The following is a 16,969-nucleotide window of genomic DNA, read 5'->3' as shown; positions in this document are numbered from 1 at the left end:
TCAATTGGTTGCCCGTTCAACGCATGACCAAAGGAAGCTAGCTAGAGAAGGGGAGAGCGAGTAAACGACGGACGGCTTCCTCACCAAATCCTCAGGCCGCGCGCCTAGCCAATCCCATAAGTAAACCCACCCTCCGTCTAGGCGACCAGCTCTCTCTCTTTCTCCCTCTCATCAAACAAACGATCGACGTAGTTCCCAAGAGGAGGGAGACCAGTCCCCGGTTAAAGCTGCAGGCGCCATGCAGTTCGCCGGCCGGCGCAAGTCGTCGCTCGTGGGCGCCGGCGCTGGCGCCGGTGCCGGCCAGTTCGACCCGTTCGGGACGAGCAAGCACAGCGCGTCGCTGCGGAAGGGCGGGCGGCTGCCGGTGTACGTGGCGGGCGTGTTCTTCTTCGTCTTCGTGATCGTCATGTACGGCGAGGACATCCGGTCCGTGACCCTCGACCCCATCGCGCTGGCCGGGCCGGCGACGACGCTGCCTGCGGCCGTCTTCCCCGGCGGCGGCGTCGCCCCGCGGCGCGACGTGCTGTCCTCCACGGAGAAGAAGGGCGCTGACGAGGCCGTGACGACGACGCTGCCGCGGCGGGACCTGGAGAGGCCAGTGGAGCGTGGCGAGTTGACCACGACCACGACCACGACGACGGAGACGGCAGCGCCGGTGCAGGTGATCAGGAAGTTGGGCGGCGAGACCAGCAAGAAGCCGAAGAAAGAGAAGAAGAAGAAGGCGAAGCGGCAGCGTGCGGCGAAGAAGACGGTGGCGCCGGCCTTGGCGGGGGTGACGATCAACACGCCGGAGACGTGCGACCTTTCCAAGGGCGAGTGGGTGTTCGACAACGCGAGCTACCCGCTGTACCGGGAGGAGGAGTGCTCGTTCCTGACGTCGCAGGTGACGTGCATGAGGAACGGGCGCCGCGACGACAACTACCAGAAGTGGCGGTGGCAGCCCAGCGGCTGCGACATGCCCAGGTACGCTTGTTGTTCCTTTCAATCAGGCGATCGTCGTCGGACGAGATCGCCGACAAGCCGTGGGGATCGACGGACGTGCATGCGCGCGTAATTAAAGGGATCGAGGGCAATTAAGCTGTTGAATTGATCGCATGCAGGTTTGACTCGAAGCTGTTCATGGAGCGTCTGCGGAACAAGCGCCTGATGTTCGTCGGCGACTCGCTGAACCGGAACCAGTGGGAGTCGATGGTGTGCCTGGTGCAGTCGGCGGTGTCGCCGGACAAGAAGTACGTCACATGGGAGGACCAGCGGGTCGTCTTCCATGCCTGGGTACGTACCTCTCTCCAATGCCATCCCTCGATCGATCGCCATCATCTTCTTTAAGATTCGTGCATGCCGTCGAGGAGGAGAACCTTGGCGCTCCAGCTGGGCAACCTGCCGGGGCCCATGGCGGCTACAACTGTAATCAGCACCGGTTTTCGATTCTCTTTGTGTAGCTGTAGACGGCGGGCGGCTAGGCTAGGTGCACCAACTTCGTAGTAGTATTCCGTTTGGGTTGTCTTGTAGCTAGCGCGTGCGTGTTTATGATCAGGTCAAATGCAGCCGGCCGGCCCATTTCTTACCGAATTATGTTTGCACAACATGACATATATTAACCGCGCGCGTGCAGGAGTTCAACGCTACGGTTGAGTTCTACTGGTCGCCGTTCCTGGTGGAGTCCAACTCCGACAACCCCAAGATCCACAGCATCCAGCACCGGATCATCGACGCCGACTCCATCGCGGCGCACGCCGAGAACTGGCGCCGCGCCGACTACCTCGTCTTCAACACCTACATCTGGTGGATGAACACGCTCAACATGAAGCTCAGGTATGTGCTACGCGATAGTCGACGACTATATGCCGTGCATCGCCAAGCAACTTGGTGGTGACGATGTTGATGGGGTTTTTTACAGGCGACCGGCGGCGGGGCAGAACTGGGAGGAGCACGACGAGGTGGTGAGGATCGACGCGTACCGGAAGGTGCTGACGACGTGGGCGGGGTGGGTGAACGACAACATCGACCCGGCGCGCACCTCCGTCTTCTTCATGAGCATCTCACCGCTCCACCTCAGGTACTGCGCGCCCACCTTACCGTCTACCGTTATGTTTATTTTTACAAGATTTTTTTAGAACAAAGCGTTTACCCGATCGAGCAAGGCACGACCTACCTACTTCCACTGACCAATCTGTCAGTGAGTCACTTGTGCGCCACCTTTGTTCGTGCGTGCCAAGAAGAGGAAGCCGGCTACGTCGTACGTGCTATGCGTCTTCACAAATGTGTCCAAGCTGCGGGCGGCCGAAAACTGCAGATGCGCACGGACGACGGGCTAGCTGGTGGCTTGGTGGGGCCGGACCTGTCCGGCACGGTCGGTTTCCGGGGGCGGAATGGTCGCTGTCTCTTTGGGAGCTTGGAAATGTCAGACCTGGCCCGGCCCGATCGAAGGCGGCCTGGAATATTCTCCGGCTCCTACAAGGAGCAGCAACTAGCAGTAGGCCATGGCTTCAGAGATGGTTGCGGCTTGGCCTCTAGCATATGCAATGTCGACATGTCGTGCGTGTCGATCGGCCGAGCAGTCTGAGTGGTGAAACTAGACATAGACGTGCAAGGTGCACCGTTGGTGCCATGCGACTACTAGGTTAGTATTAGCACACAACGAGCATATATTTGGACGGGACACATGGCCTCACGTTGCCCCCTCCGGCCGCTCGTTGACCCTCCATCTCTACATGTGGTACTACGATGTAGTAGCACCACTGGCATACACGATCTAGCTAGTTCTGTTACCTGGGTACCGTTATACTATACTTTAGCGAGCCGGTTAGGACACAACCCACTAGTTTTACACATGGTTTACCAATAAGCAGGGATTAATCTACGGTTACACGGAATGCCACCAATGCCTAATACAATGCCTCAAAACAGGATTTCGTCTCACTATACTAATATAGGAAGCACGCGATACAAACACGAGAGTCTCGAAACGAAATACTTCTTTTGGGCTTCTATGATGGCTTCTCCCAGAAGCTACCCTCCCTCAACTTCTCCCAAAAGCCCGTCTTCCAAATTTGGTGGAACTTCTCAATTAGTATTAGGAAGAGTAATATAGAAGTTTAAACAAGTTTAGGAAATGGACTTCTAGGAGAAGCTGAGAGAGGGTAGCTTCTGCGAGAAGCCATCCTAGAAGCCCAAAAGAAGTACCCCAAAATGCTAGGGCACCAAAAAACACACGTCCAAAAGAAAACAATGGAAACAAAGGCGGATTAACCAAACAAAGGTGACCCGCAATGCTGCGCCCTCCGGAGAAGTTACACCACGCTTCTAGCCCTGGATCGTATGTACCAAGCAACACCTTCAAGAAGGAAAGCAACGACGCTGCTGCTCGGACCAGATGGTCCTAGGGTTTCACCCGGTACACATTTGGAAGTGGATGAAGGGTAGCCACGATGCCGTTCAGGAAGGAATTGTGCCACGTGAGGGCGGCACCGCATTGATGCCGCCTCGTCGTTACTGCCCGACCGAAGCAAAACCTCCACTGCCCTGGGAACTCAGCCGCTGGCCGGGACACCATGTTCCTCCCTCCTAGTGCGCGGGTGGAGGCAGATCCGCCTCGCAGGCCATGCATGGTGGCTCGCTCCGGAGACGGCGGTGGGGGAGGAGGGGAACGAAAATGTAAGGTTGAGAGCAAGGGTTGGGCAAATCGCCGCGACATCTCCGGCGGGGATGATTGGGACGAAACAGTTTTGGATGAAGTTAATGCCTAATATGATGCTCCTCGAGTTTTTAAATATTCTGAATTGGGATCGCTAAGGCAGTACATGCTTCAGAGCTTTGGGTTCTATATATGTTATCGATCCCAAGGGTCGCTACTGACATCAGAGCAGCACAGTACGGGTGAGTGGTACAACATGCACACAAATTGTGGCCGAACACGTCTTTTTAGATGTCACTTTGGGTGGGATCTACGTATCTCCCCAGCCCTGCCTGCACTTTATGCGGTCAAATGAAGAACCCGTACGCCACAGCTCGCAGCACAAAACGGCCTTGGTATGCTCGAGAAAAGTCCAAGGAGAAGAGTCTTCTATTGCTCCTCCTAGCAGTTGCTCCTCACTCGTTGTCCAAGGAATTTAAAAATTAACGGAGCTAGCGCTCTCACTGTAGCCGGATGCATATGCGTGGCTACCTATGAATATGATCCTGCATGCGTACCTGTCCCTCACATGGCGCTCGAATGATTCAGCACATGATTCCGAGAGATGGAAGCTTCGGCCGCGAATGAATCCCGCTCCGGCGGATGCGTCGATGATGCACACCACTACACAGCGACGTGCTACTGGTATCGACACATTGGTACCTCGTGATCGATGTGTGGAGGACGGTGCCTATGGCATCAATTAGTCTGCAATGATCATTCTCTCAGATTCCAGAGACTGTCCCAGTGTCCCGTGACCGGAGGTTTTGGATCTCGAACACATTGTTTAGGACAAATCAGCTGGGCCTGCAGTATGCTATGCTTAGTTAACCCGCCTGGTCGTCGTTGGGGTTTAAAGATGGCGGTGGATTCAAATCTGGTGATGTTTGAATATGATCCTCGTCCTTTAAAGATGGCCATTGGAGAGTATCAATTTCCTCCTGCGCAATCCAGTTACTCCTAATAGTATGATCATCAAGTTATTGGTGTTATGTCGACTAATTAGTACTGTGCTGCTAGCAAGATATACTAGTTTAGATCACGCGTAGACCTACTGAATTATGGCCTACTTAACCGGATTTCTTCTGCCATAAGGATCAAACAGAAGGTACTGCTGTGTTGGTTACCTGCTGCCCGTGACAGAGGGGCGTCGATAAGGACATGGTTGGCATGGTCCATGGATGACGCCTTGACGAAAGCTCCCCTAAACCTTCTACGAAAGCAGTGATCCATCCTGAAATCGATGGATGTTTAGCCTCCGGGAAGCAAACTGCTTTGATTTGTCTGAGTGATTCGTAGTCAACGATTCTCTTCGGTACGTAGTGTATTTGAGAAGATTTATATGGAGTAACCAGAAAAAACTGCCGAGGTGACAGGTGAGTGAGCGGATCAATCAGGTTCACATATGACGTCGCTAGGCATTTTTCAATTTCGAAAAATGCCGTCGCTAGGCTGTTGATTCGAGAGGCAAGTATTCTAGCTAGGGATCGATCACAAGAAACCAGCAGTGATGCCACGTTGTTTGGCGTGTCCGGCAATCTCGAAGTTGATTAACTATTCAATCGGGATTGATGAAGCCTCTAGCTTAGAGTTGGAGGCTTGTCACATCAAAAGGCTAAACTAAACTTAAGTCAGTCAGCAAAGAAAATATTTTAACGACTATATACCCGTAGAGAGAAATTCATCAGTAAGTATCCGGTGGTGCAAATGTGCTGATTAGCTCACCAGCCAGAAGTACCCTCGCAATTTCTGCTAAACGATTAGTTTTGTTGCACTGGAAATTAACTGACTGGGTTTCGGTTGTGTTTTTTCTGATGAACAGCCCGCAAGTCTGGGGCAACCCCGACGGGATCCGGTGCGCCAAGGAGACGATGCCGCTGCTGAACTGGAACGGGCCGATCTGGCTGGGCACGGACTGGGACATGTTCAAGGTGGCGTCCAACGTCTCCCGGGAGGCGTCGCCGCGGGTGCCCATCACGTTCGTGGACATCACCACCATGTCGGAGCGGCGCAAGGACGGGCACACCTCCGTGCACACCATCCGGCAGGGGGCGCTCCTCACGCCGGAGCAGCAGGCCGACCCGGGCACCTACGCCGACTGCATCCACTGGTGCCTCCCCGGCGTGCCCGACATCTGGAACAGCATACTCTACACCAGGATCATGTCCAGGCCGGAGGCGGCACGGGTGACGGCGAGCTAGATAGATAGACAGATAACAAGGTTTCTTCAGAGTTTCATGCATAGTGGGCTTCTTTTTTTCTTTACATTCTTTCTGGCCTTTTCACCTGTCAAAATACGCCAGCTTTGTTGTTTTTTCCTTGGGGGTAGGTTAAGTTGAAAGAGGTCATACATAAGGTAATACATGGCTCATGGATTGCCATGTGCGTGCACATATGCGCTGTAAGGTTCCTGCTCAAATTGTACATTGAGGGAAGGCTTTAAAAGTCAAAAGAGATGGACAGATGGTTTATAGAGAAATGGACAGTTGCATCTATCTACTTGCATGTGTACAGCTGCAGAGTCGTCGTGTGCCGCCTCTATCAAGGTCGATCTATCAGTGAGTTTGATTCTTTGATAAGACATCATCATATCAGCTCTCCATTCTCTTCTAAACTGAGGCAGTTCAAAAGAGGATGGAGTAGCGGAAATTCAATTCGGCTCCCGGGTGCGTATGCTCCCTCTACCAACAAAACATATTTCGAAGTGTGGAAAAATTTTGACAAAAAATTCTACATGTACATCTCCATAATATATGTGTATGCATCAAGTTTCACGAAAAATAATATTTTTTGTGGCCTATGTAAAAAAGAGAAAACTTATCATGTGAAAAGCATTGTTTTCAGCACTGAATTTTGTCTTTTTTACACACGTCACATGATAAGTTCATTTTTTATGAAACGACTTTGTGAGCGCGTAGCACGTGAAAATGTACGTGCGGATTTTTTGTTTCAAATTTTTTGAAGTTTAAAATACATGTAACATGCATTTCAAAATATAGGGAGCATATGCTCCCATGTTCCAAAACACCACTCTCGTAGAGTAGGAAGCTCTTCTAAACAATCATCATTCCATTGTAAAGCTTGATGATATACCTGCAAAAGGCGAGTGACACCACTTGAGTTGAGCAGATACTAAGATAAGGATAGATAATTTTTTTACTCAAGGATAGACGTAGTTGCCTGCGATTGACAGGCCAGTCAGTCTACAGGTTCTGAAAATATCCATGCTACCGTTCGCTTTATTTCCGGTAGCAAAGCTCCCGTATCTCTTTAGCCCCGATCAGACGCCGCTATCTACTGGTACCACACGTAAAATGTGGTGCCAATTTGTTAGTACAGCGTAAAAGACAATCCAGCAGAATCTCATCCCATGATCAGGGGCCTCCTAGGAGATGTCACTGAACGTGCTATCAACGGAGAGAGCGCGCAAGGCTGTACTTTCAAGAGTGACTGACCTCACATGTTGCTAGTTTGCTACTTGGGTGATGGACCCGTGTTATTGCAAAGGTAGTACTTCCTCACCAGCTCAGTTTCAACTGACCAGGCAGACAGCATGCTTCTCAAACGGCGTAATACTTGCATTGTCATACCAACAATCTGGAACATTTGGTAAGAACGAAAAGGAAAAGTTTTTGCGAACAAATTCAAGGCAACGGAGGAAAATTTGGATCATCCCGGGCAGGAAGCAAAACAATGGGCGCTTGCGAGTGGTGGTCGTTCTAGCCTTCATGTCGGAGCAATCTGTTTTTGTTTTCTTTGTTTTTGTTATATTATGATCCAAATTCATTCTAAAGGATCGATGCCACCGTTTATATATACATTTTGTAAGCCACCGGTTAGGGTTTATCAGATTATAAAATAACCCACAACGTTTGTAAACTCTCATCGATATAGTGAAGTTTTGCTGGCTGGCGTCCGTGGTTTTTTTCCCTCTGTATTGGATGGGTTTTCCACATTAAAATCTTGCATCTTCGCTGTGTTCTTCTTTCTCATACTTCGTTACTGAGTTATCGTGTTTATAACAATTTTCAAGCACTTTCAGCAGCTTTTTCTGTAATTTGTATAGTTGTCTGCCTATGTGTAAGCTGGCTGTGTACTCAGGCCTTGTTTTGGCCTTTCCTTCTCTCTACTACATTAAATAAAGGCTTTTGCATGGTTCAGAAAAAAAATGGTTTGTACATGAGTCTGAAGAATGGGGTTTAGTATTATCGACGCATGTATTGAAGGGACATTTTAACGATTCAACATGATGTGCTATATTTTCCATCTTGTAGCAAATAATGCTATTGCATATTGAATTATGCATATGCATACACCCAATGCCGAGTGCCATGACCCCGCTGCACCGACTAGATGTCCTCTACTACGTCGTCACCAGCATCAGACAAGGTGGACAACCAAGCAATTGTAGGGAGCTAACCTCTCACAAGGGGAAGCGCAGCCGGAGGCCCAACCCATGTTACATGTGAAGCCTGACCCACATGAGTGGTGCGCGGATTGACATGCCATCATAGTTAGGGTTTAGGGTTTCTAGTAGCGGTGCAAGAGAGGTACGGGGCGCGATTGGTAGGTCACAACTCTTTTTGGGGTCCCGTATACCAAGCGCTAGGATGCCTTGATGGGCGGAGGGGGGGCAAAAAGCAACTTCTCCACTTTTTTTAGTAGCCCGGGTTGCACCACTGGATGCATTTTGGGCATGTTGATTGGTGTACTGCGGGAATGCAGAGAACGGCTATGACGATGCAACATTGTCTGTTTGGTTCTACACAACCCAGGTTTGTGGTCACCTCTGCCCTTCAGTGGTGAGCTTAACATAGCACACCGCCGTGATATAAATCACAACATCATCAGACACACCTACGAAACAAATGAACTACAACCATATAAACCGAGCCCTAGCTACGTAAGAATAGAAATTATTCAATTAATCACACACATGAACTAGTAGTTTATGAATTCACCGGCACATGCATATAAACCGAGCTAGCTATGTAAGAATAGCAATTTAACATTACATACCGGGGGATAGCTCAACAATGGTGACCAAGGGGGTGCAAACCTTCTTCTTCTTGTTCTTGCTTCCTTGTCAAACATAGACATCATTTCTGCGGATTCACATTTACTGAGACCACTCGTTCCTCTTGTTCTTCCATGCCTGCATGTCACCTTATTGGACACCATGGCCACCCTCTACATCATCATGAGTAACATCAACTTCGTTTGGGACATAGTCACCCGTACCCCAGCCTAAGATCCAGTTGGGAAGGATGCAACATGTAAGAACAAGCTTTACTTTAGTGGGGAAAGTGTGGAATGGCTTCTGGTCAAGGATTTTGAACCTATTTTTCAATGCAGCAAAATCCCTCTCGATGGTAACCTTGAGACTAGAGTGTCTAAGATTGAACAATTCATTTGCATTTTGTGGTCTGTTTCTTGGATAGAACTCGTTCAGATGATACATGGTTTTCCTGAAGGGTGGTAGGATTCCTGGGCAACAAGCATAACCTACATCTCCAAGGTAGAACTTACCACTAGGGGGATGTGATGACCCACAAGTATAGGGGATCGCATCAGTCTTCGAGGGAAGTAAAATCCAAATTTATTGATTCGACACAAGGGAGCCAAAGAATATTTATAAGATTTAACAAATGAGTTGTCAATTCACCTGCACCTGGAAATAGACTTGCTCGCGATAGTTTATCAGTAGTAACAGTTTTATAGAAGTGGTAGTAGTGAAGTAACAGCAGTAGCGAAATAAAAACAGCAGTAGCAATGATTGCAGTAGACAGCAAGATTAAAATACGGTAGGCACATGGATGGATGAACGGGCGCTGCATGAATGAGAGAGTCCATATAATAGCAAGATGTGGGCATTGCAAATAATAATGATGTAAGCATCCTAGTATAAGATAACCATAGGCGTGTGTTCCTATTTAGCCGTGCATGCTTGCAATGAGAAACTTGCACGACATGTTTTTTCCTACCAGCATGTTGCAGCGGAGCCTCAAGGGAAACTACTGGTAATTAAGGTAATCCTTTTAATAGAGTACCGGGGCAAAGCATTAACACTCCGTGAACATACGTGCTCCTCACATAATAGCCATCCCCTCCGGTTATCCCAATTTGTGTCACTTTGGGGCCTCGGGTTCCGGACAACAATATGTGTATACAACTTGCAGATATGATAAAAAAAACAATAATTATCATCATGAATCAATAACATGTTCAGATCTGAGATCATGGCACTCGAGCCCAAAGTGACAAGCATTAAGCATAGCAAGTTGCAACAATGCCAAAAATACTAACAACGGATACTAGGTACTATGCCCATAACAATCTTATAGCTATTACATGACCAATCTCATCCAATCCCTACCATCCCTTACAGCCTACAGCGGGGAATTACTCACACATGGATGGGGGAGTCATGGATGGTTGGTGGAGGGGCATCGGTGATGGCGATGGCGATGATCTCCTCCAATTCCCCGTCCCGGCAGGGTGCCAGAACGGAGTTTCTGGTCCCGGATTGGGGTTTCTGGTGGCGGCGTCGCAGCGGAACTCTTTTTGGAAAAATGTCGACCCCCCCCCCCCCGGAATTTTCAGGTCAAGGCTTTATATAGTGCGAAGGAGAGGCCGAGGGGTGGCCAAGGCGGCCAGACCACCCCTAGGCGCGGCCAATCCTGGCCCGCGCCAAGGGCAGGTGTGGGCCCCTCGTGGCCCCCTCCGTATCGTCTTCTGGCTCCGTGAATCTTCGGGTGAAATATGGATTTTGCGATATTTTCCGGGAAATTTCCTGAAAGTTGAATTTCTGCACAAAAACGAGACACCGGAGCAATTTTGCTGAAAACACCATCAGTCCGTGTTAGTTGTATTCAAAATACACAAGATAGGGGCAAACAACAGCAAAAGTGTTCGGGAAAGTAGATACGTTTTGGACGTATCAACTCCCCCCAAGCTTAACTTATTGCTTGTCCTCAAGCAATTCAGTGACAACTGAGTGCGATAAAAGAAACTTTCACGAACTTGTTTGCTTCATATGATGTATATATTCTCATTACATGATCAAATGCTTAAGCAATTCATAATAAGAAGCATGCAACTAAGGCTGCTCAATAGTTATGCAAGTCATGAAAAGATACCAACACAATAATAAGCAACATGAAACAAAGTATCCGGAGGATTGAAATGTTCATAATATGATATGATAGAGTGGTATCTCGCTTGCCCTATTTGTGGAGCAAAACATAAATGTCGGGGCATGATACGTCTCAAACGTATCTATAATTTCTTATGTTCCATGCTACTTTTATGATGATACTCACATGTTTTATACACATTATATTTCATTATTATGCATTTTCCGGCACTAACCTATTGACGAGATGCCGAAGAGCCGATTCTTTGTTTTCTGCTGTTTTTGGTTTCAGAAATCCTACAAAGGAAATATTCTCGGAATTGGATGAAATCAACGCCCAGGGTCATATTTTTCCACGAAGCTTCCAGAAGACCGAGGGAGATACGAAGTGGGGCCACGAGGCGACGCCACACTAGGGCGGCGCGGCCCAGGCCCTGGCCGCGCGGCCCTAGCGTGTGGGCCCCTCGTGACGCTCCCGACTCTACCCTTCCGCCTACTTAAAGCCTTCGTCGCGAATACCCCAGTACCGAGAGCCACGATACGGAAAACCTTCCAGAGACGCCGCCGCCGCCAATTCCATCTCGGGGATTCGGGAGATCGCCTCCGGCACCCTGCCGGAGAGGGGAATCATCTCCCGGAGGGCTCTTCATCACCATGATCGCCTCCGGATCGATGTGTGAGTAGTTCACCCCTGGACTATGGGTCCATAGCAGTAGCTAGATGGTGGTCTTCTCCTCATTGTGCTATCATGTTAGATCTTCTGAGCTGCCTATCATGATAAAGATCATCTATTTGTAATCCTACATGTTGTGTTTGTTGGGATCCGATGAATATTGAATACTATGTCAAGTTGATTATCAATCTATCATATATGTTGTTTATGTTCTTGCATGCTCTCCGTTGCTAGTAGAGGCTCCGGCCAAGTTGATACTTGTGACTCCAAGAGGGAGTATTTATGCTCGATAGTGGGTTCATGCCTCCATTGAATCTGGGACAGTGACAGAAAGTTCTAAGGTTGTGGATGTGTTGTTGCCACTAGGGATATGTTGACGTCAGAAACCCCCTGGCGGGCAGAGACGGTCAACACGGTAGAGCCGGGAACAACTAGGGTTGCGGCTGGCCCCAGTCCCTCAGAGCGACGGCCCGCAAAGCCTCCTGGTCGCACGGCCGATGTTTATCACAAGGGCGTGCCACCTGACCTATACCTGGTCAGGAAGGTGTGGATGATGCCTCGCTTAGTTTCCTGCAGGGCACACACGTAAACGTTAAATACGAGCCTCGATCGGCTCTCAGGTTATCCTGTGAATCGGCTCAAAGAGCCGATCCACCCATGATTCGGACGAGGTGTCCGAATATATGGTGGTCCTGCTTGATCAAGATAAAGCTGATTAGATCTACGACGATTTGGGGTCTTCACCGCATAATCGGATCGTCCTACTCTAGGTTGGGCCTCGCGGCCACGCACGGTGATCGTAAGCCGATCCTAAACAAGGCCTAAAAACCAACACGAGGTTGATCCCCGGAACATCCTGCTTAGGGCCAACGAACGACACCCTACGTGCCGCTGGATCCTCCCCCCTTGTAAGGCCTAACTATTGCGAGATATTAAACTAATCCTTGTAGAACAAGGAGCAATCGTAACGGATCAGATCTACTAAATAATGATCAAGCGGGGTGCCGCCCCTACACCTAAGATAGGTGTAAGGGCGGCTAGACATGCAAGGGTTGCACTACGATAGCATGTAACACGAAGAACAATGCTAACCCTAACATGTCTAAGATAACTACGTTGCTCGCCATCAAAAAGGCTTCGATACGAGCAACGCATGAACAACGTAGGCAGGCTTGTCTGCCTAGATCGCAAGATGCGATCTAGGCAGCATGATGCTTACCGGTAGAAACCCTCGAGACAAAGGAGTTGGCGATGCGCCGAGATTTGTTTGTGGTTGAACGTTGGTTGTTGTTTATTCCATAAACCCTAGATACATATTTATAGTCCAGCGGACTTTCTAATGTGGGGCGTGCACCAAACCGTGCACGAGTAAGATTCTAACTTCTAAACTAAGATGTGATCTAATATGTTACAGATACATGGGCAAACAAGCCCAACTTGGTATAAAAGGCCGATTCACGTATTTCTTCCATGTATATTCTTCAAGTCCATCTTGATCGCGGCCCACCTCTGACTCGGTCAAATTCTGGTGATAACACATGCCCCCCTGGTTTTGGAAATGACATTTCCAAAATCATTACGCTTTCTTTCGTCGGGTCATGTCGTGGCAGAGCAGAACTGCCGCAGAATCTTCATCATGATGCCTTGCCTCCTGGGCTTCTCTGTATGAATTGTCAACTTCGGCATCACGTCCTCGAGAACCGTCATGGCATTAAATCTCCACTACACTCTCTTTATTTATCTGTGCCAAACGGTTCACCACTCCATCCCCTTGCTCTGTTGCAGCCATGTCTTCTTCTTCCTCCTCCGGTTCAGGCCTCTCTCTCCAACCGTTGCCGAAGAACAAGGAAGAGGACGATCCCCGCTCCGGGACGCACCCCATCTCCTCTGACAAGGAGAAGAAGGGAGGAGAAGCGGAGGAGACCAAGGCCTCCCCCTCCGCCAGGCTTCCACCGAAGAAGCGCTCCCGCATGTGGGCGGACAGCGAGGACGACGATGACGATGAGGAAGAAGAAGATGAGGAGGAGGAAGATCGATGATTCCTCCTCCTCCATTGGGTATCCTCCAACGAAGCGCTTCCGCAGCTGGGCGGATAGCGAGGATGATGATGATGACGAGGAGGAGGAGGAAGCTCCAGCCGACGGCTGGGGCAGCAGCGGCGAGGAGCTTCCCGGGAGCGGCGCCGACGACCTCGACGACGGCGATGATGAGGACAGCGACGACTAGTAGAGTAGGACTAGCAGTAGCAGTGCACTAGGCACCAGATCCCTCTTGTGAGAGCCATCGGCTCTTCTTGTAAAGCCGCTCTTCTGAATTAATGAGAATTGTTCTGCCAATTTCTCCTTTCACTAATCCAATTTCCATCCTCCCGCTTGCCATATCAAGACCGATGGTAACGAATCGGGCTATCATTGTTTCTCTTGACCGTGGCGTTTTGCAGTCCCGCAGCCGATGACTGTTCATCGGCTAATTTGAGAAACTAGTCTCTTCCTTTTCTTGCAGCACCAACACGGTCCAAACCTCGTACCAGACGATGGCTTTTCCTTCCCAGTTCCTCCCTGAGAAGATCATGATGCAGTGATAGCCGAGGTAACTCCAATCGGCTCTCAAAAATAGAGCACCTACCGAGCTCGTTGCCCCCGAGTCTCGGCCAAGGCAAAACGGAGACGAGGACACGCAAATTAGTCTGTATGGACTCGGGCTTGATCATGTCTGAGGGAGCTTCTTATGCAGAGCCAGCCGATTTGAACATAAATCGGCTTCTCAAAGCAGAGAGCCTTCAAGGTGAGCTGCCCCCCAAGCTTCTCCAGTTCTTGCCGGCTAGATCGGCTCCTTTCCTTTGGTGGATCTAATGCAATCCATCCTTGACCTGATCTGCACGTCCAGGCTGCTCTTGGCCTTGTCCTTGAAGAGAGGATCCGAGCTCTTAAACTACTCCATTGAGGAGTTCTTTCATTAAAAACCCTCTTCGTGCTCCATTGACCCTCCGATCGTAACGAGTTATCCCTCTTGAGTCGATGGCCATGCATCGGCTTTTATATCCTTAAGTCGATGTCTGCTGCATCGGCTGTGCTCGAAAATTTTCGAATTTTCAGAATTTTTTTTTTACGGCCGACTAGTGCATCGGCCCCCATATTCCAATACCCATCACCAAAGGATGAGCTACTTCTACTGCATATCCTCATGTTTTATCCACCTGGGTGCCCCCCCGAGCCGATTCTGTCAAGAGAAATGATGGTATCGGCTCTGTTGGATAACATGTCGAACCCAGGCAGAATGGATGGTGAGGATAATTTTGGCCGATTGCTGGAATCGGCCTCCATGTTGCTTGTTCGATGAAGGTTTTGTAATGTCCCTTCATAAATTTTTGGGGCCGATCACAAGGATCAGCCTCGCCACGTTTTCTCATTGACGCGCTCTTGCTACTCGTTCAGGCCGGTAGATAAAACCAGCCCAATCTCTGACTTTATCATGTTGGCGCGCTTGCTGTCGTCCACCTTGAGTGCATCGTGAAATCGTGGAGCACTAAGCTTTGTCGGAAGAACGAGCACCATGTTTGTGCCAGCCGATGTTTCATCATCGACTTTCCTTTGCTTGGGGCGCCACTCCATTTTCCGTGGACGACCCTCTTCATCCAGGGTTCGCTGAACCTTCGCAGCCAGATCAGGCCTTGCCTTTCTCAATGTATGCAAGTATAACCTCTCGGCTTCTTCCAGGCCGCGCAATCGTTGAACCCTGCGTTTCTGGGAACGGCTGAGTCCATCAGGGCACCACCTTGGCCGGTGATACCTGTCTTCTTCTTCCCCCTCGTCTTCTGAATCTTCGAGACCTTTCAACCGAGGGGACTCAGCTTGTTTGCTCTGTGGCGGGAGAGGTCCTAACCGCTCGAAGACGGACACGTTGGCTGCCTCCTTCTTCTTCCGGTTGCATTCTGGGCAATTGCCGATTGTTGGCAATCGGCTCATTCCTGAATCCCAGCAGTGCCTGAAGAAGGGACAATCCCAGTGCCTGTCCTCGTCGTCTTGCTCCCTTGCCTTTTCCTTGGCACAACGCTCGTGCTCCTCCTCATCGCGATTATGCCGACGATGTCTTCTGGCTTCTCTAGCCGGAAGATCTCTTTCATCATCATCGCCTGGACCGTCGGCGTTGGTCGTACCGACTCACATACTTGTTGAGGAGGTGATCGAGAGAGAGGTCGGCGATATCTTATGTTCTTCACTTCTCCCTCTGTGACGTAGCGCTTTCCGTCTTGGCGGAGCCGATCGCGTGGAGCGGCTTCCTCTGTATCTTTGCTATGAGAGCAGCTGCCCTCATCTCCATCCTTGCCAGCGTGGTGTCCAAGATCTACCATGTTGATATTGCACAGAAACCCGGCCGGCACCCTCCATGGCAAGCATACTCCACCATGTTTACGGCGGGGAAGGGGTGTGTGTCGACCTTCATGGCGTATTGGTTGAAAATCAACCGTCCATTTTCTATCGCCATTTGGATCTGCTGCCGCCACACCCTGCAGTCGTTGGTGGTGTGGGAGAACGTGTTATGCCATTTGCAGTATGGCCTTCCGTTCAGCTCTTGCACCGTGGGGAACTTGTGGCCTTCGGGTACCTTTATATGCTTCTCCGTGAGTAAGAGATCAAAGATCTGCTCAGTTTTGGTCACGTCGAAGTCGAACCCTTTTGGAGGGCCTTGTGGCTTCACCCATTTGCAGGTCACGGGGCCCGTCGCTCGAGTCCATTCAGCCACTGCTATCTCCCGATCTCCCGCAGCACCTTCATCCTCGTCTGCCTCAACCAGGGTCACCGCACGCTTGAATTTATCCTGGTAAACATCTGGGTGGCGCTGTTCATATGCTGACAGCTTCTGCACCATGTGCGCCAACGAAGGGTAGTCCGCTTGGGAGGCCACGTCCTTGATTGATGATGAGAGGCCCACCACCGCTAACTCGACTGCTTCTTTTTCACTTATATGAGCCGAAAAGCATCGGTTCCTAAGGGTCCTGAAGCGCTGGACGTATTCTGCCACTGTCTCCCCGCGCTTCTGTCGTACTTGCGCTAGATCGGCAATGCCAACATCGGAAGCCTCTGAGTGATACTGCTCATGGAACTGCTCTTCCAACTGCTTCCAAGTCTGGATGGAGTTCGGTGGTAGCGATGTGTACCACCCGAAAGCCGATCCTGTGAGGGACTGTGCGAAGAACCTCACGCGCAACTCGTCCGACGCCGAGATCGTGCCCGACTGTGCCAAATATCGGCTCACATGCTCGATGGAGCTGGAACCATCTGATCCACTAAACTTCGTGAAGTCCGGGAGCCGATATTTGGGTGGCAGCGGGATCGGTTCGTAGTTGTTGGGGTACGGCTTGGTGTAGCCGAACGCCTTCCTTTCGGCATCATACCGAACCGATCTTTCGAATTGCACAAATCTGATCCGTCGTGATGGCCGAAGGTGTCGAACCCGAAGATTCGCCGGGGTGGCATACTTAACCAGC

The 16,969-nt window shown here is 50.2% G+C and overlaps 1 protein-coding gene across 1 annotated transcript; it reads left to right on the top strand.

Annotated features, from left to right (window-relative positions):
• Positions 1–238: 238 nt before the first annotated feature.
• On the top strand, positions 239–6,152 carry LOC124663641 (xylan O-acetyltransferase 2-like). Its single transcript, XM_047201314.1, has 5 exons — positions 239–963; positions 1,101–1,272; positions 1,613–1,812; positions 1,898–2,056; positions 5,496–6,152. The coding sequence occupies exons 1-5, from the start codon at positions 239–241 to the stop codon at positions 5,872–5,874; spliced, it is 1,635 nt and encodes a 544-aa protein (XP_047057270.1). The 3' UTR covers positions 5,875–6,152.
• Positions 6,153–16,969: the final 10,817 nt, after the last annotated feature.

This window comes from Lolium rigidum, chromosome 6 (assembly GCF_022539505.1).
Source record: "Lolium rigidum isolate FL_2022 chromosome 6, APGP_CSIRO_Lrig_0.1, whole genome shotgun sequence".
NCBI classification, from domain to species: Eukaryota; Viridiplantae; Streptophyta; class Magnoliopsida; order Poales; family Poaceae; genus Lolium; species Lolium rigidum.
This window is presented reverse-complemented; position numbering and strand designations above follow the sequence as displayed.

Excerpts from the sequence above, each read along its gene's own strand:
- LOC124663641 (XM_047201314.1), top strand. The coding sequence starts at position 239 with ATGCAGTTCGCCGGCCGGCGCAAGTCGTCGCTCGTGGGCGCCGGCGCT. Across the intron at positions 1,813-1,897 it reads ACGCTCAACATGAAGCTCAG|GCGACCGGCGGCGGGGCAGA; the intron begins GTATGTGCTACG and ends GGTTTTTTACAG. Across the intron at positions 2,057-5,495 it reads ATCTCACCGCTCCACCTCAG|CCCGCAAGTCTGGGGCAACC; the intron begins GTACTGCGCGCC and ends TCTGATGAACAG.